Below are 26,361 nucleotides of genomic sequence, written 5' to 3'. Positions count from 1 at the left end.
AATCATCATTTTGTTTGCTACAAAACTACTTAGAACCCCCAGACATTCTATATTTTTTTCAACTAAAAAAATGCAGCGCCAATCAATCAATCAATGATCATAAATAACATAAATAAATAATTAGATGGTGAATAAAGTGCATAAAGTGAAATAAAGCTACAATAAAGTCCAATACACTATCAAATAGTCCATATTAGATAACAAAAAAGTAAATAAATGAACCGTGACGATACGCGTCGGGACGTCAGATGATAGGCAAACCTAGAAGTGCGGCCGACTGATCGCTCGGGCAACACAGAGAATACAACACAGGCGTTTCTTTTGATTTTACCTACTGAAATGTGAGTTAATACATTTTTGTCTAAATAAATGAAAAAACTACACTATACGGAGCGTTTTTGTTTCCCTATGGTGCTCTACATGAGCTGGAGACACCAGGATTTCCTACATTTCACCCTGAGCTTACTCCATGACTGACAGTGCTTTACTTCATGCTGTTCCCTTATAGCAGTAAGGTAAGGGTGTAGCACACCGAGAAGAGTGACTTGATCCTCACCTAACCACCTAGGGTGGGAGTTACATATATATTCTTTTCACCCCTCACATCTTTGAATGTTCACTGATACCTGTGTGTATTTATTACACTACTCACCTGTCACCTTGATGATTTTTTTACGATAAGAATGGACTTGCACTTATTTATTATGCACCAATGATTTTTATTAATTTATTTTGCACAAATATTTTAAATATTTTCCTCCACTTATGTATTTGTTATCTATGTTAATGCATAATTGTCTGAATTTTCACATTTGATTTATATTATCTGATTGCAACATTTATAACAATCCTACTGTTGGTTTTGAAGACATCATTTGGATTAGCGCAGCTCCACATATTTTTATTCTCACTTATGGGCACTGATTAGGTGGCACTGATGGGCGGCACTGGTGACCACCGATGGGCGGCACTGGTGGACACCGATGGGCGGCACTGGTGGACACCGATGGGCGGCACTGGTGGACACCGATGGGCGGCACTGGTGGACACCGATGGGCGGCACTGGTGGACACCGATGGGCGGCACTGGTGGACACCGATGGGCGGCACTGGTGGACACCGATGGGCGGCACTGGTGGACACCGATGGGCGGCACTGGTGGACACCGATGGGCGGCCCTGGTGGACACCGATGGGCGGCCCTGGTGGACACCGATGGGCGGCCCTGGTGGACACCGATGGGCGGCCCTGGTGGACACCGATGGGCGGCCCTGGTGGACACCAATGGGCGGCCCTGGTGGACACTGATGGGCGGCACTGACTGGCATCACTAATGGGCACAGATTGGGGTCACTGATGTGCCATGTTTGCTGTCATTGATGTTCATTTATTTGACTGTATTGTAATCACGGCACTGATCATCAGTGCCCTGATTACTTGTCTTGTACTCCCCTTCGAGGAGGAGCTGCTGATCGGCTCTCCTCACCACACACACTGACAGTGTGAGGCGAGGAGAGCAGAAAAACGGCACTTCCTCATTTACATGTGACCGGCTGTGATTGGACAAAGCCGATCACATGGGTAAAGAGACACATCATTGGCTCTTTACAAAAATCGGGGTCGCGCTGTGTGCTAGGTACACGACGCGGCTGTAAATCACCGTGCTCCGTGCCCCAGCTGGCATGCAAGAGCGCCCGTACTGGGGCGCCGTCATCGGACGTCATCCCAGAACGAGAGCCGCACCGCTCCGCCGTCATTTGATGCTGGGCCGGCGGGAAGTGGTTAAAGGCAAAGTTTTGTACAAAAACCCAATACCCTATTGATTGGTAAAATATAAATGATGTTATGCTGAGTAAATAGATACCCAACATGTCACTCTTTGAATACGCTCATGTAACAGCGCCAAACTACCGTACCTAAAAAATCTCCATAGGCGATGCTTTAAAAGCTTTTAGATGTTACACAGGAGAGGTCTGGTGCTAAAATGATAGCTCTTACTATACCTCACATGTGTAGTGCAAACACCATTAACATATGCGTGCACGACCTACGTATGCATTTGCCTTTGTGAGCAAACACAGGGGGATGGGGGTGCTTTAAAAAGAAACGTTTTTTTTAAAACATTTTTTACAATTTTTACACTGGATTTTTTAAGTTTTCTTTTTTTTTTTCTTAAATCACTATTATTGCTGTCACAACAAATGTAAACATCCCTTGTGATAGCAATAGGCAGTGACAGGTACTCTTTATAGAGAGATCCAACGAAGACTGGCGCCGTTTACAACTGGAAATTCGGAAGTGACGAAAATGTTTGTCACTTCCAGTTTCCTTTAGCACAGAAATCATCAGGGACCTTCCAGTTCGACAATCTCTATGATCAGCCGGGAAAACCACTGGGTTTTCCGGTGGGACAGGAGAACCCGGGAACCACTGCAACTCAACATGAACGTCCTTGGGTGGCAGGTGGTTAAGCAATTTGAAATGTAATTTTTGGTCTCAGTCGGATCTGCTTTTTAATTTATTACTGAAGCAATCATGAGATACTGGAAGCTACACTGCGTGCTCAGTTGACGCGAGCGTACACAATGGTAATCCAATGCCCCAACTATAAAATGAAGACAGGGAGGACTCACACGTGCTGTGGTGCGTTGCTGTATGACCCATGCTCCAGCTTCTGCCACTTTCCTAAGTGTGACGCCGACCGGTGCAGCAAGTCGCAATACTTGGGCGGCAGCAGCTGTGTGGTCAGCATGACGAAGGCATTGATCCACACCATGATGAGGTGCTCACATGACCACCGCATGTCATAATACTGAGTGCTCTGCAAACAAAGCAAGACACATCGTCAAAACATCGAATACATTCAGAAAACACATGGAGGTCATCATTCAGCTAAAGCGCTGTTACAACCAGATTGAACAATCCTAAAAGAGGCATTATTATATTACCAATCATTAGATTAGCAAAAACAAAAATATTGTACTGTGCATATATAATATTATATGTATACACACACACACACACACACACACACACACACACACACACACACACACACACACACACACATATATATATATATATATATATATATATATATATATATATATATATATATATATATATATATATATATTTATATATACATATACACACACATACACACGATTCTCGATTGGATTCAGGTCTGGACTTTGACTTTGCCATTCTAACACCTGGATATGTTTATTTGCGAACCATTCCATTGTAGATTTTGCTTTATGTTTTGGATCATTGTCTTGTTGGAAGACAAATCTCCGTCCCAGTCTCAGGTCTTTTGCAGACTCCATCAGGTTTTCTTCCAGAATGGTCCTGTATTTGGCTCCATCCATCTTCCCATCAATTTTAACCATCTTCCCTGTCCCTGCTGAAGAAAAGCAGGCCCAAACCATGATGCTGCCACCACCATGTTTGACAGTGGGGATGGTGTGTTCAGGGTGATGAGCGGTGTTGCTTTTACGCCAAACATAACGTTTTGCATTGTTGCCAAAAAGTTTGATTTTGGTTTCATCTGACCAGAGCACCTTCTTCCACATGTTTGGTGTATCTCCCAGGTGACTTGTGGCAAACTTTAAACAACACTTTTTATGGATATCTTTAAGAAATGGCTTTCTTCTTGCCACTCTTCCATAAAGGCCAGATTTGTGCAGTATATGACTGATTGTTGTCCTATGGACAGAGTCTCCCACCTCAGCTGTAGATCTCTGCAGTTCATCCAGAGTGATCATGGGCCTCTTGGCTGCATCTCTGATCAGTCTTCTCCTTGTATGAGCTGAAAGTTTAGAGGGACGGCCAGGTCTTCGTAGATTTGCAGTGGTCTGATACTCCTTCCATTTCAATATTATCGCTTACACAGTGCTCCTTGGGATGTTTAAAGCTCGGAAAATCTTTTTGTATCCAAATCTGGCTTTAAACTTCTCCACAACAGTATCTCGGACCTGCCTGGTGTGTTCCTTGTTTTTCATGATGCTCTCTGCGCTTTAAACGGACCTCTGAGACTATCATAGTGCAGGTGCATTTATACGGAGACTTGATTACACACAGGTGGATTCTATTTATCATCATTACTCATTTAGGTCAACATTGGATCATTCAAAGATCCTCACTGAACTTCTGGAGAGAGTTTGCTGCACTGAAAGTAAAGGGGCTGAATAATTTTGCATGCCCAATTTTTCAGTTTTTTATTTGTTAAAGTTTGAAATATCCAATAAATTTCATTCCACTTCAGGATTGTGTCCCACTTGTTGTTGATTCTTCACAAAAATTTACAGTTTTATATATTTATGTTTGAAGCCTGAAAAGTGGCAAAAGGTCGCAAAGTTCAAGGGGGCCGAATACTTTCGCAAAGCACTGTGTGTGTGTGTATACACATATATATATATATATATATATATATATATATATATATATATATATATATATATATATATATATATATATATATATATATATATATATATATATATATATACACACACACACACACACACACACACACACACAAACACACACTATACATATTTATATACACACACACACACAAAAGCTTTTGACTTTTTTTTTTTTTTATCCATCTCCTGACTTGTGCCTCATTCGGTTTTTTGATTTTTTTTCCCTGACATTGCGTTATATCTTTCACTTGGATGTTGGAGTAAATACAGCTAGATAAAACAAAAACCGTGTGTCTACATTGTTCCAAAGCAACAAAAATGTGATTATTATAAAAAGGGAGGGGATTCTTTTCTTTACCCATTGTGTATATCATTTTATGGGGAGACTGTTGCTGAGTGGTGTGGCCACAGGGTCTCTTTAATAGGTAAGGACAAACAACTAAACTGTTCAGTAATAAACTTCACCTCCCCAAGCTTACAAATGAAGAAGAGGAAACTTACTTTTACAAAGCACAGCGGCAGAATCGCCACGTAGTAGGCACTAAAGAGGGAGTTGAACAGGACTTCTTTAATCCTGCGGTTGAAGTCCGCTTTCAGACACTCCACCTCGTTACGTATGAGGTCCGGAGACAGCGGACAGCTGTGGGATGGGATGGAAGGGGGGGAATTGAACTGTTCCCTCAGGGACTCGCGGAGGAGGGACAGAAAGTCTTTGGGTCTGACAAGGCTGGCTACGTCATTAGCACCGTCCTCTACCAATGAATCCTGTACGAGGTATCCACAATCTGTGGGCAGAGGCTGGGAGCGGTTGTCTTGGTGAAAGCAGCAAAGAGGTACGTAGACTCCGAATCTGGAAAGAGATGGAGGAAACACACGGGAGATATGAATACAAATGAAATAAAAAATGAAACAAAGAAAACTTCCAAACAACAGCCAACAATTAGTGGACACTTGACATTCACAACTATATCAGTTTGTTGGACATCCCATTACAAAGCCATGGCCATTAATATGGAATTGTACCCTTTGGTGGCTACACCATCGCCTACTCTTCTTGGAAGACATTCCACAAGTTAAAGCTTGTCTGAGAATTTGTAGTTGTTCAGCCATAAGAGTTTGTGAGGTCAGGTACAGGCATACCCTGTTTTAAGTACACTCACTTTATGTACACTCGCGAGTACGGACACAGCCTGGTCAGCTTGGCATGGCACTACTCCCGGTTTTTAACATTGGCGTCTAATGGAAATCTTGGTCAGCTTGACATGGCATATGTGACAGGGATATCAAACTTAGGGAGCACCAATAGGGGACCCAGGACTACAACATATCCTATTTGTGGCCGGCCAGCTTTCCTAGGTAATCTACCATGTCATAGTCCTGGATCCCCTTAACATGCTCCCCAAGCTTGGTGTCCTTATCACTTATGGTTTGGGAGCAGTGCCATGTCAAGATGACAAAGATTTCCTATGGAGCTAGTGTTTTTACATGCATTGAGAAATTAAAAAAGGTATTGCTTCACTTTAAGTACATTTTCGTTTTACATACATGCTCTGGTCCCATTGTGTACTTAAAATTGGGGTATGCCTGTACTCAGGTTTGAGGAGAAGACCTGCCTCACACTTGGCATCCCAATACATTCCAAAGGTGTTCAGTAAATTTAAGGTCAGGACTCTGTAGAAGACACTAAAGTTCCTCCACACCAAACCATGTCTTTATGGAGGGTGGTCAGTAGGGTTGAGGTCAGGGCTCTGTGAAGGCTACCCTAAGGTTCCTCCACACCAAACCATGTCTTTATGGAGGGTGGTCAGTAGGGTTGAGGTCAGGGTTCTGTGAAGGTTACCCAAGTTCCTCCACACCAAACTCATCCAACTAGGTCCTAATGGATGGTAATCCAAGGATGAGGTCAGGGCTCTGTAACTTTTTGTTTCTAAAAAATGTTACAAACATACTGGATGTTCATTGACGTACACCTCTCCTGGTATTCATAACCATTGGGTTATACTGCCCCCTACAGGAGTAGGACACTAGGCAGTAAAGAATTCTGGCTACACCCATGGGCAGTCCCATGGGGTATACTCCCTCTCTCTGCTATAGCCACTCAGTTTTGTTACAGTGTCAGGAGAATAATAACTCCACAGAGGGGTGGGTGCTGTGTCCGTCAATGATCAGAAAAATGGATTTACAGCAAGTCAAAAATCCCATTTTCTCTTTCGTTCATTGACGGACACAGATCCTGGTATTCATAACCATTGGGACATCCCAAAGCAGTGTTAAATATGAGGGGTGGGAACAAGCAACCAAGGCTAAACCGTAGCCAACCAGGCAACTGGAGCCCACCTGAAAAAAACAATACACCCTCCGAAGGGATCAGGTCCTCTTAAACAGCAGCCTTCAAAACCTTGCGGCCAAAAGGAAGCATCCGCAGATGCCAACACATCCACTTTATAAAACTTTGTAAAAGTGTGCAACGACGACTAGGTGGCCGCCTTGCAACCCTGCGTCACTGATGCCCTAGTAGAGTACGCCTTGACAGGGAAATGAGGAACCTGACCCCTGATGGAAAAGGCCTGAACCCCCATCTTGTCCATTTCCAGATGGATTAGTCGCAGAGGAAGCAGGCAACCCTTTGAGGTCCTTCTGTGAGCACAAAGAGTCTGACTTCCTGAAAGACTCTGTAGCTGCCAGGTACACCCTAATTGCCCGGACCACATCCAAGGCATGCAAGGCAATTTCCTTTGAATATTTAGGCCTGGGACACAGGGAAGGCAACACAATGTCTTCATTCAAATGAAAATCAGAGACAACTTTTGGAAGAAACGACGTACAGGGTCGAAGAACCACCTTATCCCTGTGAATCAACAGATAAGGTGAACAACAGGATAACGCCACCAGTTCCGACACCCCGCGCGCAGAGGTTATAGTCACCAAAAAGGCCACCTTCTGGGACAGCGTAAGCAGGGGAATGTCCCTAATATTTTAAAAAGGAGGCTTCTGTAGAGATGAAAGCACCAAATTGAGACCCCAAGACGGCAACGCAGCCCGCACTGGAGGGACCAAATGTTGGACACCCTGAAGAAAAGGTACGCACCAGAGAGTGTGTGACCAAAGTTCGTTGGACGAAGATCGACAAAATAGACACCTGGCCCTTGATGGTACCCAAGGCCAACTTCTGTTTAACCCCTCCATTGAAGGAAGGGCAAGATCAGAGCCACCAAGGAGGAGCAAGGAATGAACCACAAGCGACTCACACCACGCAATGCACGTCTTCCACGTACGATGGTAGATCTTCCTAGAAGTAGATTTCCTAGTTTTTAACAGTGTAGGAATCACCGATTCAGAAAAACCCTATTCTTTAGCACCTTGTGTTTAACAGCTAAGCCATCAAAGCCAGCGACTGTAAAGCAGGATGGAAGATTGGTCCTTGAGACAGCAGATCCTCCCTGAGCGGAATCTGCCAAGGAACGCCTTGATCTTGCATAGAAGTCTTGGCAGAAGCTTGAGAGGAGGGAAGGCGTAAATCAACCAATACTGACCCCACGGGTCCACCAGCATGTCTGTGGCATCCGCCAGAGGATCCCTTGACTGAGCCACAAACCTCTGCACCTTTCTGTTGAGCCGAGATGCCAACAGATCCACCTCGGGGGTGCCCTACCGGAGACACAGATGATGAAAAACCTCCGGATTAAGGGACCACTCCCCTTGGTCAAACGCCTGCCGACTGAGGTAATCCGCCTACCAATTTTCCACCCCGGGAGTGTGTATGGCGAAGAGGGCTGGGTCTAACCGTTCTGCCCACAGTTCTGCCCACCTTAGAATGCCAACTACCTCCAGAGCTACCATGGTGATTGACATAAGCCACGGCATTTTCCGACTGAATGCGCACTGGACAACCCTAAAGACGATCCCGTCCAATGATCCAGACACAGTCTGATCGCTCTGAGTTCCAAGACATTGATCGGTAGTCTGGACTCTTCTAGCGTCCAGATCCCCTGAGCAGAATGCTTGCCAAGGACGCCTCCCCAGCCGGACAGGCTGGCATCCGTGGCGGCCACTGTCCAATACAAGGGGAGGAAGGATTTTCTCAGCCGAAGCACCGGAGAACAAAGCCATCATATCAGGCACTCCCTCATTCCCCGACTCAGCCGGATCTGATTGTCCAGAGACTGCAGAGTCTTTTCCCATTTGGTCAGAAACTCCCTTTGCTGGGAACTGTGCAAATGGAACCACCTCGAAGGTAGACACTATCAGGCCCAGCACCCGCATGCAAGTCCGGAGGGACGACCATCTGTTGGACAGCAGGAGCCGAATTGCAGCCTGCAATTTCTGGAGTTTGTCCAGAAGAAGGAGCACTCTGGCTAAGGCAGAGTCCAGCATCAGGCCCAGATAAGTCAAGCTTCGTAAAATTTCTCTCTAAAAATAAAAAAAATTGCCAGGACCAAAGATCCCAGCAAGGAACTAGGTCCTTACTCCTGACTAGGCAGAAAAAAAACTGAGTGGCTATAGCAGAGAGAGAGGGGGAGTATCCCCCCTGGGACTGCCCATGGGTGTAGCCATAATTCTTTTCTGCCTAGTATCCTACTCCTACAGGGGGCAGTATAACCCAATAGTTATGAATACCAGGAGCTGAATCTGTCAATGAACGAAAGGGAAACATATTTACATAATAAATAAAGGATATATAAACAAAAAAAAATGAGCTCACTTCAGCATAAAAAAAAAAAAAACTAGCTTTTTGCCAGAAAACAAACAGAACCAAAACATACAAACCCAGATATATCTTAATATTATTTAGTGTATATAATGCACTACAAAGCCCTAACCTCCACCTAAACATCCCCTCAGGCTAAGAAACAATTACACATTTAACCCATGCATGCAGCCTTTTAACAAAAATCTGACCTTATATAAGATCTAGGGGATGTGAAAGAACAGAAATAAAAACCTGCACACCCAGAGACTGACAGACATTCTTCCACGCCTTTGTCCAGGCTCCCAGCCGCCACCTGTCCTTCTCAAGACCCCAAATCTTCCCAACCTCACCCAGAATGTTGTACACCCCCACCTCAACAGGAAGGACTTTTTCCCGAGTGGGAACCTGCAACCATGCATTCTACGTGAAGTAACGGACTACTTAGCTAACTACAAAAAGTGTCTCAAAATCAAAATCCCGATGCATCTCAAAAGACCAGTATGACCATTCCGCATAGCTCAAGCGGGAAAGGAAAGGGATACCCAGAGCCCCACCCACCTTCTTATAGACTTCTATATTGAAGGGGCACTGTAGCAAGAAATAGTCCATCGTCTCCTCCACACCGCCACACTCCATTCTTGGACAACCACGGTTCTCCGCAGAGCGATGCTTCAAGTTGCCCTTCACATAGAGTCTGCCATGGAACGAGAGCCAGTGGCTCGCTAAAGGCAGATTCAACAACCCTCCTTTCCAAGGCTTTCCGAGGAAGAGACTTAATTTCCTCCGCCGTCACTCGCCACTGCTGAAGCATTTTCAGGCACGGGGCAACGTAAGCCGGGAGCTTACAATGTCAGACCCTCACACTTTTCACTGGCCCTCCATTCTCCCAGCTTCGCAGAAAAGGCCTAAACCAGGACTGAAAAATACCAACCCACCCAGGCGGTTCCTCTGCCAGTAGGTTACCAAAATTATGTTTCAAAAACATCAGCAGAAAGAATACCACCGGGTTCACCATACCTAGGCCACCCATTCACCTGGGAAGGTAGGTTACAGACCTCTTAATGAGGTTCAGTTTGTTCCCCCATAACAACTGAAAGAAACAGATGTAGATCTTTGCATAGAGAGACCTGGAAAAACAAAGACAAAGCTGACATACAGGGATCAGGTAAGTTTTTATCAGGTCAATCCTTCCCCTTTAAGAGTTTCCATTCTTTCCAGCTGGCAACCTTGGCATCAGCATCTTGTAGCCTGCTTTCGCAATTTGCACGACCGTAATCGTCAGGACCAAATTTGATGCCTAAAACATTAATTTCCTGCCGGGGCTATGCGAAGGTGTCCGGAAGCTCGAAGCCATCACCTTCCTCTCCCATCCAAAAAAAGTCACTCTTATTCTGATTGATCTTTGAGCCGGATGCCTCAGCATACTGCTCCATCACCAAGACCTCCTCTTCCACCTCCTCTGTCCCAGAGATGAAAACAGACACGTCATCAGCATAGGCCACAACCCTCAAAGGGGGGGGTCACCAGGAATGCCCAAAGGCACCCCCCACAACCATCCACTCTCTAACCTCCTGATAAAGGGATCGACTGTGAACGCGTATAGCAGAGGACTCAAAGGACACCCCTGACGCACACCCGAGCCAACCTCAAAGGGCCGTCTGATCCAACCATTCACAATCATGAAGGTCAGCGCTCTATAGAAGCCACTCAAATTCCTCCATACCAAACCATGTCTTTATGAAGGGTGATCAGTATGGTTGAGGTCAGGGCTCTGTGAAGGTCACTCAGGTTCCGCTACACCAAACCATGTCTTTATGAAGGGTGATCAGTATGGTTGAGGTCAGGGCTCTGTGAAGGTCACTCAGGTTCCGCTACACCAAACCACGTCTTTATGAAGGGTGATCAGTATGGTTGAGGTCAGGGCTCTGTGAAGGTCACTCAGGTTCATCCACACCAAACCATGTCTTTATGAAGGGTGATCAGTATGGTTGAGGTCAGAGCTCTGTGAAGGTCACTCAGGTTCCTCCACACCAAACCATGTCTTTATGGAGCTGGCTTTGTACACAGAGGCACGGTCTTACTAGAATAAAAAGGGCCTTCCCAAACTAAACTAAACTGAATTGACTTTGTATGCTCTAGCATTAACTGTACCTTTCATTGGAAACACATGAACTGGAAAAAGGTCCATATACTTTATGCCATATAGGTAGGCATGACGGTCAAAAACAGCCAAAAACAACTCATCAGGTTCTTACTTTAGGAAAGGTTGGAGTAAAAACACAAGATAATTTATCCAGCACTTTAGTGTCACGCAAACAAAATTAAATCCACCCTGACTAAATGTACTATGACTATAAAACAAGTCTTGAAAGGGTGAATACGTTTTTATAGGCACTGTATATAGTGATCATTTAGGCTCACTGTATCCCCCTGTCTCTCACAGTCTGACACACAAACACATGGAAGAGGTTGTAGCATTAACTCACGGGTAGCCCAAGAACAAGAGGTTCAGGACTGAATGATTGCGGAACAGGTTGACCAGGGTCCAGCAGAACACCCAACCGCACAGCGTGAGCAGGACCAGGCGGGCGGTGATCAAAACGCTATAGTGGACCATGGAGGATGATCCTACCTGAGAAGCCTGGAAGAGAGAGAAGCAATAATTAGCCAAAAAGTCTGCCGCAGGAAGTGAAACTTGAAACGTAAAGCTGAATTTCAGGAATGCATATCCGTTGTAAAAAAAAGCAAAGGTACACTATGAGTATAAACACTGATCCTTCTGAGCTTTGCATCCTAAACAGGGATGAGCTCGGGCGTGTTCGAGTTTGTACATGCCCGATCCCGCCAGGAAGTCAACACAGCACTCCACTAATCACAGCCAGTGAGACATTTCACGATCCGCAGATGCACAGATCGGGAAATATCTCACTGCCTGTGATTAGTGGAGTGCAGCGTCGACTTCCTGGCGGGATCAGGCACGTAGCAACTCGAAGACGCCTGAGCTCATCTCTAATCTTAAACAGGAGAGTCGCTGCAGCAGCTATTCCCACAAATCCCCCCCCCGCCCATTCACAGAAGCCTTGGTATTATATGAACACATTCACAAAATACAAAGGCTTCTGTGAATAGGCAGCAGAGGGGAGGGGCTGGTATAGCTGCTCTGTGTTTTTCTCCTCTCAGATCCTGGGGTGTCTCTCCGGCAGAGCAACAAACCGGTCAGATGTAAATAATAGAGATAAACCAAAGAGATGCCGTGCAGCTACGTGGACGTAATTCATACTGACCTTCACTTTTTTACAAAATAGCTGAATTCCAGGAATTCAGCTTTAATTCCAGACGGATATAAACAACTCAAACGATTGCAGCTCTGTAATCACAATTCATCAATAAATGTATTTTTTAATGCAAGCATCTGAATTTGACTTGATAGCAGCTTCCAGCAGTCCCTGTACAGCAACAGACCAGACTGCAATGAGGAGAAGGTGCTAATCCGTTCATGTGCTGACAAGAAGCATGCTGATAGGAGAAGAGAGCAAAGTGGCAGAGAAATGAGCCCATCACTGAGCTGCTTCTCTTTTCACCGCCCAGTCACAGAATGGGGGCCGGTCCAGGACAGCCGGGGATCTTGAAGAAGCAAGTTGAAGGATACAGACAATCATATAACCCAACAATTGGAGGGGATCTAGTGCCAGAAAATAATTACTGTGGAGGACAGCTCTGGATTGAAGGCAAGTATTGTATCAATTTCTTTTTTCCAACCCTATTTTTATTTTTTTGACCCTATTAAAAGATGAAACTTTTAATAGGGTCTGGAAAGAGTGCAGTCATGAGGGATGGTTGGTTTTTAGATTATTTACTTGTACTCTCTCCCTCTGTCAGAGCAATTCATACTTGTCATATAACAAAAGGTGTTTGTCAAGATTGCAATGAAAAAAAAACACCAAAGGCTTTGAAAGTTGAGTTTTATCCTCTTCCACTCTAGACAAAGTGTTAGCTCTCTTGCCCTGCCGCTGCACATATGGGTTAAGCAATCAACAAGGAGGTTAAAGTGGAAGTAAAGCTTTTTTTGGAACTTGAAATTACAGGTAGGTCTATAATAAGGCTTACCTGTAGGTAAAGTGAATATTCACACTGCACACAGTTGATGACATCACCGGCACATGCTCTCTGAAAGGACAGGATACCCTTGTTGTCCTATTAGAGCTCTGTGCCGTGGTCCGCGACTCCTGCGCAAGAGTGACATCCTCGCGGGCAAACAGACGGCCGGATGGCGCGGACCCGGAAAGAAGACTGGGTAAAGTTGGAAGCGCCTGTCAGCGGAGGCAAAGCTCCAGACAACACGACTTCATTATAAGGTAAGTCTCACATAATGTGCTAGCCTTTACCTTGCAGGGTTTTAAAAATAAAATAAAAATTTGGTGCAGTTTACTGCCGCTTTAATATGGGGGAAAAGTACAAAATCTGGTGCAGATGTGCATGGTAGCCAATCACCTAACTTCAGCTTGACAAGCTTTGACAATAAAACCTGGAAGCTGATTGGTTTCTATGCAAAATTGCATCAGATTTTGTACTCTTCAGCTTTGGTAAATCAACACCAGTGCTTGCTTGATCTGGGGCCATTCTGTGCATTGGAATAAGGCAGCACACAGATAAAAGGAAAGAGAACTCACCTCAGAAATAAGGGCCCAGACAAGTCTCCGGGCCAACATGACTGTGATGAAAGCTGCCAGGTGATAATCGATGAGATGGAAATTCTGCAGAATAAAACACAAATTTGAATGTGAATATCTCTAGTCTTTATGGCAACCTAGTGTGTAAAATAGGTACTACAGTCAAAAATGACACTGGCACAGTCACACCATTGCCATCCTGGTATTGAACCCGCTAACAGCATTTGTACCATGATTGGTGTCCCATCACTGGTGTCAGTGGGAGGAACAGTGCCCTTTTGTGGGTGTCAGTGGCAGCAATTATGCCTTACTGTTGGTGTCAGTGGGAGGAATAGTGCCAGATAATGCAGGTAAAGGGCCACATTTTGCAGACCACTGTTGAATGTAGAATGATTCTAAACCTTCTATCCCTGGGCGGTCCAAGCACATTGTCTGCCTCTTCTACCCTCACATACAGTACATTAGAATGGTTTCATTTCACTGCCCGCTGACTCACCAGAGAGGTGCAGGAGGCAGGGTGGTTATATGGGTACCACCACACTGTCTTGTATATATTGATGTACTGGATGAAGAGTGACACAAGAAGGTAGATAAAAAAGAGGAACTCGAAGAGGAGACTTCCGTCCAGCGGCAGGTCAGGGATACGGCAGTGACGCACGGGTTCAGGGGTTATCAAGGCAGTTATTGGAGGGGCGGATAGGCCAACGGCACTACCATTCCTGAGAAAGAAACAGAAATACACATAAGTCACATATAACGGTCTGTTAACTGCCTGGATGGCACTGTAATTTTCTGGCTACAGTACCTTCTGAGTCATCAACTTGGAACAAGATCTCATGTAATTTTCCTCAGAGTATTTGTCCCTCAAAACACATCAGCTAGAGTTTACTATCTTCCATGTTGCTATGTGTGAGGAGGTCCCGTCTATGGGACGTGAGGAGGTCCCGTCTATGGGACGTGGGGGAGGTCCCGTCTATGGGACGTGGGGGAGGTCCCGTCTATGGGACGTGGGGGAGGTCCCGTCTATGGGACGTGGGGGAGGTCCCGTCTATGGGACGTGGGGGAGGTCCCGTCTATGGGACGTGGGGGAGGTCCCGTCTATGGGACGTGGGGGAGGTCCCGTCTATGGGACGTGGGGGAGGTCCCGTCTATGGGACGTGGGGGAGGTCCCGTCTATGGGACGTGGGGAGGTCCTGTCTATGGGATGTGAGGAGGTCCTGTCTACAGGATGTGAGGAGGTCCTGTCTACAGGATGTGAGGAGGTCCTGTCTATGGGATGTCATGGATGGTCACACATCTGTCATTTTACCGTGTGATAAAAGGTAATGCACAAGGCTGGTGTGCTCTCTCATTTTGTGATTTTATACCCTACTAGTTAGATCAGCATTTCTCAACCAGAGTTCCTTCAGAGACTGATAGGAGTTCCCTGTGCAATGGCGGATATTAATCTTCCACCTAGACTGACCACCCACGGAAGGGGGTCGCTTCGACAGCGACCCCCAATGGAAAGGGTCGCTTCGACAGCGACCCCCAATGGAAAGGGTCGCTTCGACAGCGACCCCCAATGGAAAGGGTCGCTTCGACAGCGACCCCCAATGGGAAAGTGGTCGCTTCGAAAGTGACCCCCAATGGGAAAGGGGTCGCTTCGACAGCGACCCCCAATGGAAAGGGGTCGCTTCGACAGCGACCCCCAATGGAAAGGAATCGCTTCGACAGCGACCACCAATGGAAAGGGGTCGCTTCGACAGCAACCCCCAATGGAAAGGGGTCGCTTCGACAGCAACCCCCAATGGAAAGGGGTCGCTTCGACAGTGACCCCCAATGGAAAGGGGTCGCTTCGACAGTGACCCCCAATTGGAAGGGGGTCGCTTCGACAGTGACCCCCAATTGGACAGTGACCACCAATGGAAAGGGTCACTTTGACAGTGACCACCAATAGAAAGAGTCGCTTCAACAGTGCCCACCCATGGAAGTAGTATTTACTACACTGACCACCAATTTATTGGGGCACCTTTCAACAGACCACTGGATAGAGAGTACATTTCCTTACACTAGTGGCCAGTGGAGACATTACAATTTTCACAGTGTGTGTTCCTCTGTTTTCTGCCCCGCCACAGTACACTTAATGCAGCAGGACAGCAGCTGCAAGCTCAGTGATGTATTGCCATGTTGCTAAGCACATGCGCACTGGCGCCCCCCGATCCCGTGACCACTGTGAAAGGCCAGGGTGTCATGTGATCACTATAATTGGTAGTACCCATCAAATGACTGTTGTGCTTACTACTGTGATGCTGTGATTGGCCCACAGCTATCACATGGTACTTGGGCCAATCACAGCACCCTGTACCATGTGATTAGCTGTAGCTAATCTCAGGTCACAAACGGTCATGAATGAAAGTTCAAAAAGCGCCCTATAAAACGGAGGAGGAAGACCTTTCATTTATCTGCTCGCCCTCCATTTATAGAGCACTTTTCATTAATGGAATCTATAATAAGGCTTGTATGAATGGAAAAGGGGGTGGAAAGAGAGGCATAGTCAACACTCTGACAAGTGCTTGTGGTAGGTCCAGTGACTTTATCAATGTGGGATTGGGGGGGTTGGGATCAACAGCGAGAGGGACTGGCCAACAGCACAAGGGACACGTTGCATTGACCTTAAGTGCTGTCCCTTGTGAAGACTTTTTTTTTTTTTTTATCTAAACTTAGGCATTAAGAGCTTTCTAATCCATTGCATTCAGATGATTAAATCTCTCTATGACCAACATCCCAAGGTCAGAAAAACAACCAGATTGGAGCAACAGGGGAACAAAGCAAGATCGTCAGCCTAACACTCAACTTTACCTTATAAAGGACTGTGGTGTTTTGTGCCCATTTTCTTTACTATGGCCAAAAAAAAAAAAACATAATAAGAAAAAACAAAATTACAATTTCTATTATCTTTGCCTATTTTGCTTAAAAAAATATATATTTCCATATCTAGCCACCAGGTGGAGCCCTCTGCTCTTTTTTTCAGATTTTCCAGGCTCTCTTTAGCTCCACTGTTGAAAAAAAAAAAAAAAATAATAAAAAAAGGATTTACAGAGCACCCACTGGGGTTGATTTACTAAAACAAGAGTGCAAAATCTGGTGTAGCTGTGCCTGGTAGGCGATCAGCTTTTTCAATTAAGCTTTTGACAAAAAAAAAAAAAATATTGGAAGCCGATTGGTTTCTATGCAGAGCTGCACTATATTTTGCACTCTCCAGCTTTAGTAAATGAACCCTGCAGACTATACCAATGTTTCTCAACTACCGTCCTCAAGTACCCCCAAAAGGTCATGTTTTCGGGCTTTCCAGTCCTCAGGTACTCCCAACAGGTCATGTTTTCAGGCTTTCCATTACTTAAACACAGGTGATTTGATCAGTTTTACTGCCTTAGTAATTACCACAGCCGTTTCATCCGGGGGAAATCCTGAAAACATGACTTGCTGGGTGTACTTGAGGACTGGAGTTGAGAAACATTGGACTATACCACACATGTTCAATCAGTGAGAGAAAGAGTCTAAGGCCCCCTTTTTACACTTGTGCGATTTGGAACTGCAAAGCCGCATGACAAGTAATACTCCATGATTTCCAATGAGTACCATTCATATCTGTGCGACTTCAAAGTTGTCCCTGCACTACTTTGGTCTGACTTTGATGCATTTTGGAGGTCCAGAAACCTCAATATTACACAGGCATTGCTTCAAGTCTAGTCAAAATTGCGGCAAAAAATTGCACGACTTTTAGGTCGCACAAGTGTAAAAGGGGCTAACTTTATGCTTTGTGACCCAAGTGTTTTATATATGTAGCTTTTATTTTTTTACATTAAAAAAAATAATTAAAAAAAATCTAAACACTAAAAGTTAAAAAATTATTGAACAAAAACAGACCCAGAATAATTTAAATCTCCCTTTAAACCACTTGCTGACCGCCCGCTGCAGTTTTACTGCGGTGGGCTGCCTCGGCTGCGCGAACAGACAGTACTACGTTTGGTGTATCAGGTGCGCTAATCAATAGGGTGATGTTTCCAAATCTTTAGCAGTGAAAACACAGGAATGATTTAAACAAACCAACAATGTGCTACTGGTCTCATAAAAATAAAGTAAACATCAGATTGTGCTTTAACCGGTTGCCGACCGCCGCACGACTATATACTGCGGCGGTCAGCCCCGGCCAGGCAGAGTGACGTATAGGTACGTCACTCGCCTGTCACTGACTTGAGAGCCAATTGCGGGCGGGCGCGCGCCCGCCGCGGCTCGTTCACTGACAAGTCAGTGCGTGTGTCCGGCGGACTCGATGTCCTCCGGTCTCACTACGATCGCTCCGGTGAAGGGAGAAAGGCGGAGCGGCTAATGTAAACAAGCCGCCCGTCATTCTCCCTGGTGTAAAAATGAAGATCAGACGGTTCTACTATGTAGGACCGTTGATCTTTGTTTTTACACCAATAGCCATGTCCCTATACAGTTAGAATCACGCCCCTAGGACACACTTAACCCCTCCCTCTCCAATACAGTTAACCCCTTCCCTGCCAGTGTCATTTTTTGCAGTAACAGTGCATATGTATAGCACTGATTACTGCAGTAATGTCACTGGTAACCCCAAAAGTGTCAAAAATGTCAGTCAAGGGTCCGATCTGTCCGCCGCAATGTCGCAGTACCGCAAAAAAAAAAAAAAAAAAAAAAAAAAAAAAAAAAAAAAAAAAAAAAATCGCAGATCGCCGCCATTACGCGTTAAAAAAAAAACACCAATAATGACAAAAATCTTTCCCTTGGTTAGTAAACGCGATAACTTTTGCGCAAACCAATCAAAATACGCTTTTTGCGATTTTTTTTACCAAACATATGTAGCATAAAACAAATTGGCCGAAAATGTTAAAAAATTTTGATTTTTACATTTTTTTTGGGGAATTTCATATAAAAAAAATGTGAAAAATATTGTTATTTTTGCAAAATTGACGCTCTTTTTTTGTTTATAGCGCATGATCAAAAAATCGCACAGGTGATCAAATACCACCAAAAGAAAGCTCTGTTTGTGGGAAAAAAAGGACGTCAAATTCGTTTAGGTACAGCGTCGCACGACCACGCAATTGTCCATTAAAGTCATGCAGTAAAAAAATCGCAAAAAACCCCCTGGTCTTTTAGCAGCCAAATCCTCCGGGGCTTAAGTGGTTAAACTTATAAAAGGATTAATAAAACACAAACTTAAAACCACAATATTAACAGTGAAAACACCGGTATGTGTCTCAGATGTGCATGGTGCTACAAAAAGTCCCAAATAATATCCAAAAATAGTCCAAATAAAATATAACGTGATGAAGCCTTCAAACTGAAGAGGTGAAGATCTTGTGACTCTATTCAATATCCCACCACCAGCGTAGCTTCTTACCAGAAAGATGAAAATACAGGGCATACAAATGTGTGATTCCACTCCAGAGATCGGACACCAGAAAGGTTTAGAAAATTTACCCCTAACACCTTCCAAGAGGAATGGAGGTGATAAGCCTCTTACCAAATCAATGAATGGGTAGAGCTGTAAACCAACAAACAGTCACTTCTCCCTTCCAACAATGGGTCGGTCTCTAGTGGGTGTTCGCTGTTCTTAGCCTCAGTATACGTGGGGAAAGAAAGGGAACCGCCAATGGTGCATTATCATTTAAAATTTTATTGATGTAAAGAATCGCACTTACATTTAGATGAGAAAATGCACGCATTAGGATCACCCTTTGCGGAACACAGATGACAGCGTTGCCTGCAGTGCTAACCGCCGTAAGACAATGTGTGTGATGATGCGGTGTGTGATGATGCGGTGCCTCCTCTCTGACGCGTTTCCTCCTGATTGGGCATCAACTGAGATAGGAGCCCTCCTGCACCATTGGCGGTTCCTTTCTTTCCCCACGTATACTGAGGCTAAGAACAGCGAACACCCACTTAGCGCACCTGATACACCTATCCCTATCAATTTCACTAATTAGCCCTAAGGTAGCAGCTTTTCAATACTTAATCAGCGCACTTTCCATTTTTTCATAGTACTACGTTGGTCGCGTGCGTGGTGCTGAGGGGCGAGCGCGCACTGCCAGCAGCGCGCTCCCGCCCCCACTAGGCAGCGGGGATGCCGATGCACGGGGCTGGTGGCACAGATTGCGATCGCTCCCCGCTGAGAGAGAAGGCCGCTCAGCTGTTGTAAACACACAAACTGGCCTAAACGGATGAAACTATTTGATTTTACTTTTTTTTTTTTTTTGGGAATGTTATATAGCAGAATGTGAAAAATATTTTTTTTTTTTTTTTTTCAGAATTGTCTCTCTTTTTTTGCTTATAGTGCAGTAAATAAAAATCGCACAGATGATCAAATATCACCAAAAGAAAGCTCTATTTGTGGGAAAAAAAGGACGTCAGCTGACCGTTCTCTCCGAAATGATCACAGAGCGCCTGTGATCCTTCTATATATGATTACATGTCTCTGATCGTTTCACAAGTCCCTCCCCTATACAGTTAGAATCACTCCCCTAGGCACACATTTAACCCTTTGAGCACCCCTAGGTTAACCCCTTCCCTGCCAATGCCATTATTACAGTAACAGTGCATATTTTTTAGCACTGATTACTGTATTAATGCCACTGGTCCCCCCAAAAATGCAACAAAGGTCAGGTGTCCAATCTGTCCGCCGCAATGTCGCAGTCCCGCTAAAAAACAAAAAAATAAATCGCAGATAGCCGCCATTACTAGTAAAAAAAATATATAAAAATGACAAATCTTTCCCGTAGTTTGTAGATGCGATAACTTTTGCGCAAACCAATCAAAATACGCTTATTGGGATTTTTTTTTTTACCAAAAATATGTAGCAGAATACAACTTGGCCTAAAAGGATGAAAAAATTAGATTTTTAATTTTTTTGGGAATGTTTTATAACAGAAAGGGAAAAAATTTTTTTTTTTTTGTTTATAGTGCAAAAAATAAAAAAAAATTAAAAAATATGTACAGGTGATCAAATACCACCAAAAGAAAGCTCTGTTTGTGGGGAAAAAAGGATATCAATTTTATTTGGGTACAGCGTCGCACGACCGCGCAATTTTCCGTTAAAGTAACGCAGTGCCGAATCGCAAAAAAATGGCCTGGTCATTAAAGGGACAAATCCTTCCGGTCCAGAATTGGTTAAAGTCAGTATTTGCATAAATAAGTGGAATCTACTAATGCACATTAACCACATCCATACCGGCGCATAGTAATATGACGCCGGCAGGATGGCTTTACCGCTCCGGGCGGCCGTCATATGACGTCCGCCCGCTCTAGCTGCTACTGCGCGCCCCCGGGGGCGCGCAGCGCGGCGATCGGGGGTGAGGCTCGTCCCTCGGACATAGCCCATCCCTGATCAAGGTAAACAGCCAATAGATATTGGCTGTTTACCATGTGATCGGCTGTGTCAGTCACAGCCGATCACATGAGCGGCTCCTGCACGAGCCGCCCGTTCTCTCTGCAATGCGCGCCCCCGGGGGCGCGCAGAGCAGCGATCGGGGACGAGGCTCGTCCCTCGGACAGAGTCAATCCTCGATCTAGGTAAAGAGCCAATGAAATTGGCTCTTTACCATGTGACCGGCTGTGTCCAATCACAGCCGGTCACAAATGTCAACAGAGAACACGGTAACTAGCTGTCACCGTGTTCTCCTCCTCACACACTGATCCTGTGTGAGGAAGAGAGTGTGGTAACAGCTAGTTACCAAATACAGTGCACCCCAACCACACTGATTGCCCCCACCCCAATAAAGAGTACCTGTCACTAGCCCATCACAGTACCCGAGTACCTGTCACCAGCCCATCAGGTACTCTGATGACAGGTACTCGGGTACTCTGATGGGCTGGTGACAGGTACTCGGGTACTCTGATGGGCTGGTGACAGGTACTCGGGTACTCTGATGGGCTGGTGACGGGTACTCGGGTACTCTGATGACGGGTACTCGGGTACTCTGATGACGGGTACTCGGGTACTCTGATGACGGGTACTCGGGTACTCTGATGACGGGTACTCGGGTACTCTGATGACGGGTACTCGGGTACTCTGATGACGGGTACTCGGGTACTCTGATGACGGGTACTCGGGTACTCTGATGACAGGTACTCGGGTACTCTGATGACAGGTACTCGGGTACTCTGATGACAGGTACTCGGGTACTCTGACGAAAGGTACTCGGGTACTCTGACGAAAGGTACTCGGGTACTCTGATGACGGGTACTCGGGTACTCTGATGACGGGTACTCGGGTACTCTGATGACGGGTACTCGGGTACTCTGATGACAGGTACTCGGGTACTCTGATGACAGGTACTCGGGTATTCTGATGACAGGTACTCGGATACTTTGATTACCTGTCAACGGAGTACCCGTCATCAGAGTACCTGAGTACCTGTCACCTACCCATCAGAGTACCCGAGTACCTTCCACCTGCTCATCAGAGTACCTGACGCCTGAAGTACCCAAGTACTTGCCGCCTGCTCATCAGTACCCATCACTACTCATCAGTACTCATCAGTACCTATCACCTATCAGTACTGATCATCAGTACCCATCAGTACAGTATCACCTATCAGTATCAGTACTACTCATCAGTACCTATCACCTGCCTGTCACCTGCCCATCAGAGTACCCGAGTACCTGTCACCTGCCTATCGGAGTACCCGAGTACCTGCCACCTGCTCATCAGTACCAGAGTACCTGTCACCTGCCTGTCACCTGCCCAACAAAGTACCCGAGTACCTGTCACCCTTCATACAGCCACCATGTCCAAGTCCAAAAAGGTTTATATACATCCTCCGTTTAAACCTAAATACCGGTGTTATGGTAGCAGATAGCTGCCATAACCCTGGTATTTTTTTAAACGGTAGACGGTTGGCTTTCCGATAAGGTTGGTCCCATCGGCGGATTCGCCGTGGGTTCACCCTTCCGGGATGGCGGAAGAGATGCCCCCCCCCCTCCCGCCGCGTCCGGTCCTTTTCCCCGCTTACCGGACCCGCCGGCAGCGGGGAAAACGATCGGGTCCCAGATCCTCACAGACAGGATGTCGAGTGAGGGCAAGCTTGCCCTCACTTGACTCTATGGTCTTGGAGGACCGGAGCTACGGAAAATGTTGTTGCCTAGCAACCGGTTTAAATGTCCTTTTTTTTTTTTTTTTCATTTTATATAATAATTTTTTTTTTTTTTCTTTTTTTCTATCTTTTAGTGTACTTGTGAGATCTGAGGACTTTTTGACCCCAGATCTCACAAAAAGAGGTCCTGTCGTGCCTATTTCTATTACTAGTAATGTTTACATTTCTTGTAATAGAAATAAAAATGATCAATTTTTTTTTTTTTTGTTAAACGGTGTAAAAATAAAAAATAATAAATAAAATAAATAGTAAAAAAAAAAAAAAAAAAAAATTAAAGCGCCCTGTCCCCGTTAGCTCGCGCGCAGAAGCGACGCATGTGGAAACCCCGCCCACATATGTAAACGGTGTTCAAACCACACATGTGAGGTATCGCCGCGATCGTTAGAGCAAGGGGAATAATTTGAGCCCTAGACCTCCTCTATAACTCAAAGATGGCAACCTGTAGAAATTTTTAAATTGTCGCCTATGGGGATTTTTAAGTACCAAAGTTTGTCGCCATTCCGTGAGCGTGCGCAATTTTGAAACATGACATGTTGGGTATCTATTTACTCGGCGTAACATTATCTTTCACATTATGGAAAAAAATTGGGCTAACTTTACTGGTTTCTTATTTTTTAATTAAAAAAAGTGAATTTTTTCCAAAAAAATTGCGTTTGGAAGACCGCTGCGCAAATACGGTGTGATAAAAAATATTGCAATAATCTCCACTTTAATCTCTAGGGTCTCTGCTAAAAAAAAATATATAATGTTTGGGGGTTCTAAGCAGTTTTCTAGCAAAACAACTGATTTTAGCTTGTAAACACCAAATGTCAAAAATAGGCCTAGGCAAGTGGCTAGGATGCATGATGATGCGCCTTGGATGTTAGGCCCCTCTATATGGCTAGGCTGTGAAAAAGTCTCACACATGTGGTATTGCCATACTCAGGAGGAGTGGCAGAATGTATTTTGGGGTGTCATTTTTGCTGTGTACATGCTATGTGTTAGGAATATCCTATAAATTGACAACTTTGTGTAAAAAAAAAAAGTTTTTATTTTTTTCCCACATTTTCCAAAAACTTGTGGAAAAAAATGACATGTTCAAAGGACCCATAATGCCTCATAGAATATACGTTGGAGTGTTTGCTTTCCAAAATGGGGTCATTTTGTGGACTTTTCCATTGTATTGGTGCTCTAGGGCCTTGAAAAGTGTGATAGGTAGTAAGAAAGTTTTATGTGTATTTATGCTCCTAAAACGCCTTATGGTGCTACTTGGACGTGGAGTCTCTTTTTGTGGCCAGGCTGTGTAAAAGGCTCCCACATGTGGTATCACCATACTCAGAAGGAGTAATAGAATGAATTTTGGGGTGTCATTTTTGCTGTGTACATGCTATGTGTTAGAAATAGCTTATAAATTGACAACGTTTTGGGAAAAAAAAGAAAAAAAATTTTTTTTCTTAATTTTCCCAAGAATTGTGGGAAAAAATTATAACTTCAAAAAACTCACCATGCCTCTTACTAAATACCTTGGACTGTCTACTTTACAAAAAGGGGTAATTTGGGGGGTATTTGTACTGTCCTGACATTTCAGGGCCTCAAGAAAGGAGATAGGCAGTCAGTACATCTGGTGTGATCAATTTTCAGTAATTGGTACAATCGCTTCTAGACTCCATAACTTTCACACAGACTAAATAATATACACTAATTTGGGTTAATTTTACCAGAGATATGTAGCAGTATAAATTTTGGCCCAAATGTATGAAGAAAAATTAATTTTTTGCAAAATTGTATAATAGAAACTAAAAAAAGTGTTTTTTTTTTTCAAAATTTTTGCTCTTTTTTTGCTTATATCACGAAGAAAAAAAAACCCAGTTGTGATCAAATACCACCAAAAGAAAGCTCTATTTGTGTGAAAAAAATGATAAAAATTTTGTTTGGTTACAGTGTAGCATGACTGAGCAATTGTCATTCAAAGTGTGAGAGTGCTGAAAGCTGAAAATTGGTCTGGGAAGGAAGGGGGTCTAACTGCTCTGTATGGAAGTGGTTAAAGATGTATAGGTAACCTATGAAATGATCGGTATTTGGACCACATTCGGCCTATGACAGGGAATGTAATATTAACCAGGCCACATATTTTTACATCTTCGTGTGATTTAAAGGTCATGTCCGACTAGAGATGAAAGTTAGAACTTCAAAGCCGTATTCAAAAGAAAATTCTTACCCACAAACACTGGAAGTTGAAGCTTTAGAGAGAACTTCAAACACATGACAGAGGTCAGAAGGGGGGGGGGGGGGGTGGTCAGTCAGGGAAAAAGAAGGCTTAAAGCTAAAATTTAATCTGGTTATATCTTCCTTTCCCTCGTTCCTCCCTCCTCCCATCAACACTGCTTATGAAATTTGTTGTAAATTTTATATATATATATATATATATATATATATATATATATGTTTTAGATCATATATATATATATATATATATATATATATATATAAAATTTAAAACAAAATTTTTAAATGGAACCTTTTTTCATCACATACCTTATTTTTTATCCAGTGACATCATCACTGGGTCTCAGTGCTTCTCAATGCAATGCAGGCAGATCCTAGCTGGTAGGAGGGGCTGGCAAGATATTGTACATTCTGAGCACCCTGCCTCAGTTCTCTCAAGAGTCCTCAGCCCTGATACAAGCCGTGGGCTGGCTCCAGGTACGGATGCACCGATCCGATATTCGGATCGGACATCGGCGCCGCTATGGCCATTATAGCTGGATCGGGTTTTTGCTTAGTAACGGTTCAGCCTTCCCTTACTTGATGCAGTAGTAGTATGGGATGGGAGCCGCTACTTCCTCTATAGTCCCGGCTCACAGGCGGAGTGATATCAGATGCACTCCGCCTGTGAATGGAGGAGCCGTACACATGAAGCAGCGGCTTTGCTCTGTACTGCAGCCGCATGCTTTGTATGTAGCTCCGGATCGGTTCCGGTATCGGCGATTTTACAACGCCAGATATCGGTATCGGGTCCAAAAAAGTCGGATCGGTGCATCCCTAGCTCTAGGTAGGAGTTATGCAAATATTACAATGCCTTGATGAGTGGATGCCAGTCTGGAGGAGTGGGCGTTCCCAGAAAGGGGGTATTTGGATGCAGCGTGCCCTAGGCAACGCCCACATCTGATACTGAGCCTCCATGATTGAAAGGGGTGAGCCAGGTCATTTAGAGTGGAGAAGAAAAGGCTTGATGATGCTGGACATCAAACTAAGGACTCAAAAAAAGGAAAAGGGGTCGGAGCTATCTGACTTGTTTTAGCATCTAATGCATACTGTGAGAAGCTCACAGTGTGCAGTGGAATAAGAGTAAGTAAGGGCAGTCTGTACAACTGCAAAACTGAAGGGAAGATTGGAGTCTAGATGGTTACTGTTCTAAGGGGAAGTCCATGGAGGGGCT

The 26,361-nt window shown here is 44.6% G+C and overlaps 1 protein-coding gene across 5 annotated transcripts in view; it reads right to left on the bottom strand.

The window, feature by feature from the left end:
• Nucleotides 1-26,361, bottom strand: part of TMEM39A (transmembrane protein 39A) — a 98,145-nt gene that overhangs the window by 12,548 nt on the left and 59,236 nt on the right. For 3 of the 5 annotated variants that reach the window (XM_082248357.1, XM_082248360.1, XM_082248358.1), the window contains exons 3-8: nucleotides 16,630-16,668; nucleotides 14,285-14,507; nucleotides 13,789-13,872; nucleotides 11,605-11,759; nucleotides 4,930-5,278; nucleotides 2,632-2,819 (exon numbers count right to left, since the gene is read on the bottom strand). In XM_082248357.1, coding sequence (XP_082104483.1) covers nucleotides 2,632-2,819; nucleotides 4,930-5,278; nucleotides 11,605-11,759; nucleotides 13,789-13,872; nucleotides 14,285-14,507; nucleotides 16,630-16,668 — 1,038 coding nt within the window. The remainder of the gene's footprint in view (nucleotides 1-2,631; nucleotides 2,820-4,929; nucleotides 5,279-11,604; nucleotides 11,760-13,788; nucleotides 13,873-14,284; nucleotides 14,508-16,629; nucleotides 16,669-26,361) is intronic. The other 2 variants (XM_082248359.1, XM_082248361.1) reach the window with 1 other exon arrangement.

Source organism: Pelophylax lessonae (genome assembly GCF_965119305.1).
Source record: "Pelophylax lessonae genome assembly, chromosome: 2".
NCBI classification, from domain to species: domain Eukaryota; kingdom Metazoa; phylum Chordata; class Amphibia; order Anura; family Ranidae; genus Pelophylax; species Pelophylax lessonae.
Note: the sequence above shows the minus strand (reverse complement) of the source record. Positions and strands in the feature narration are given on the sequence as shown.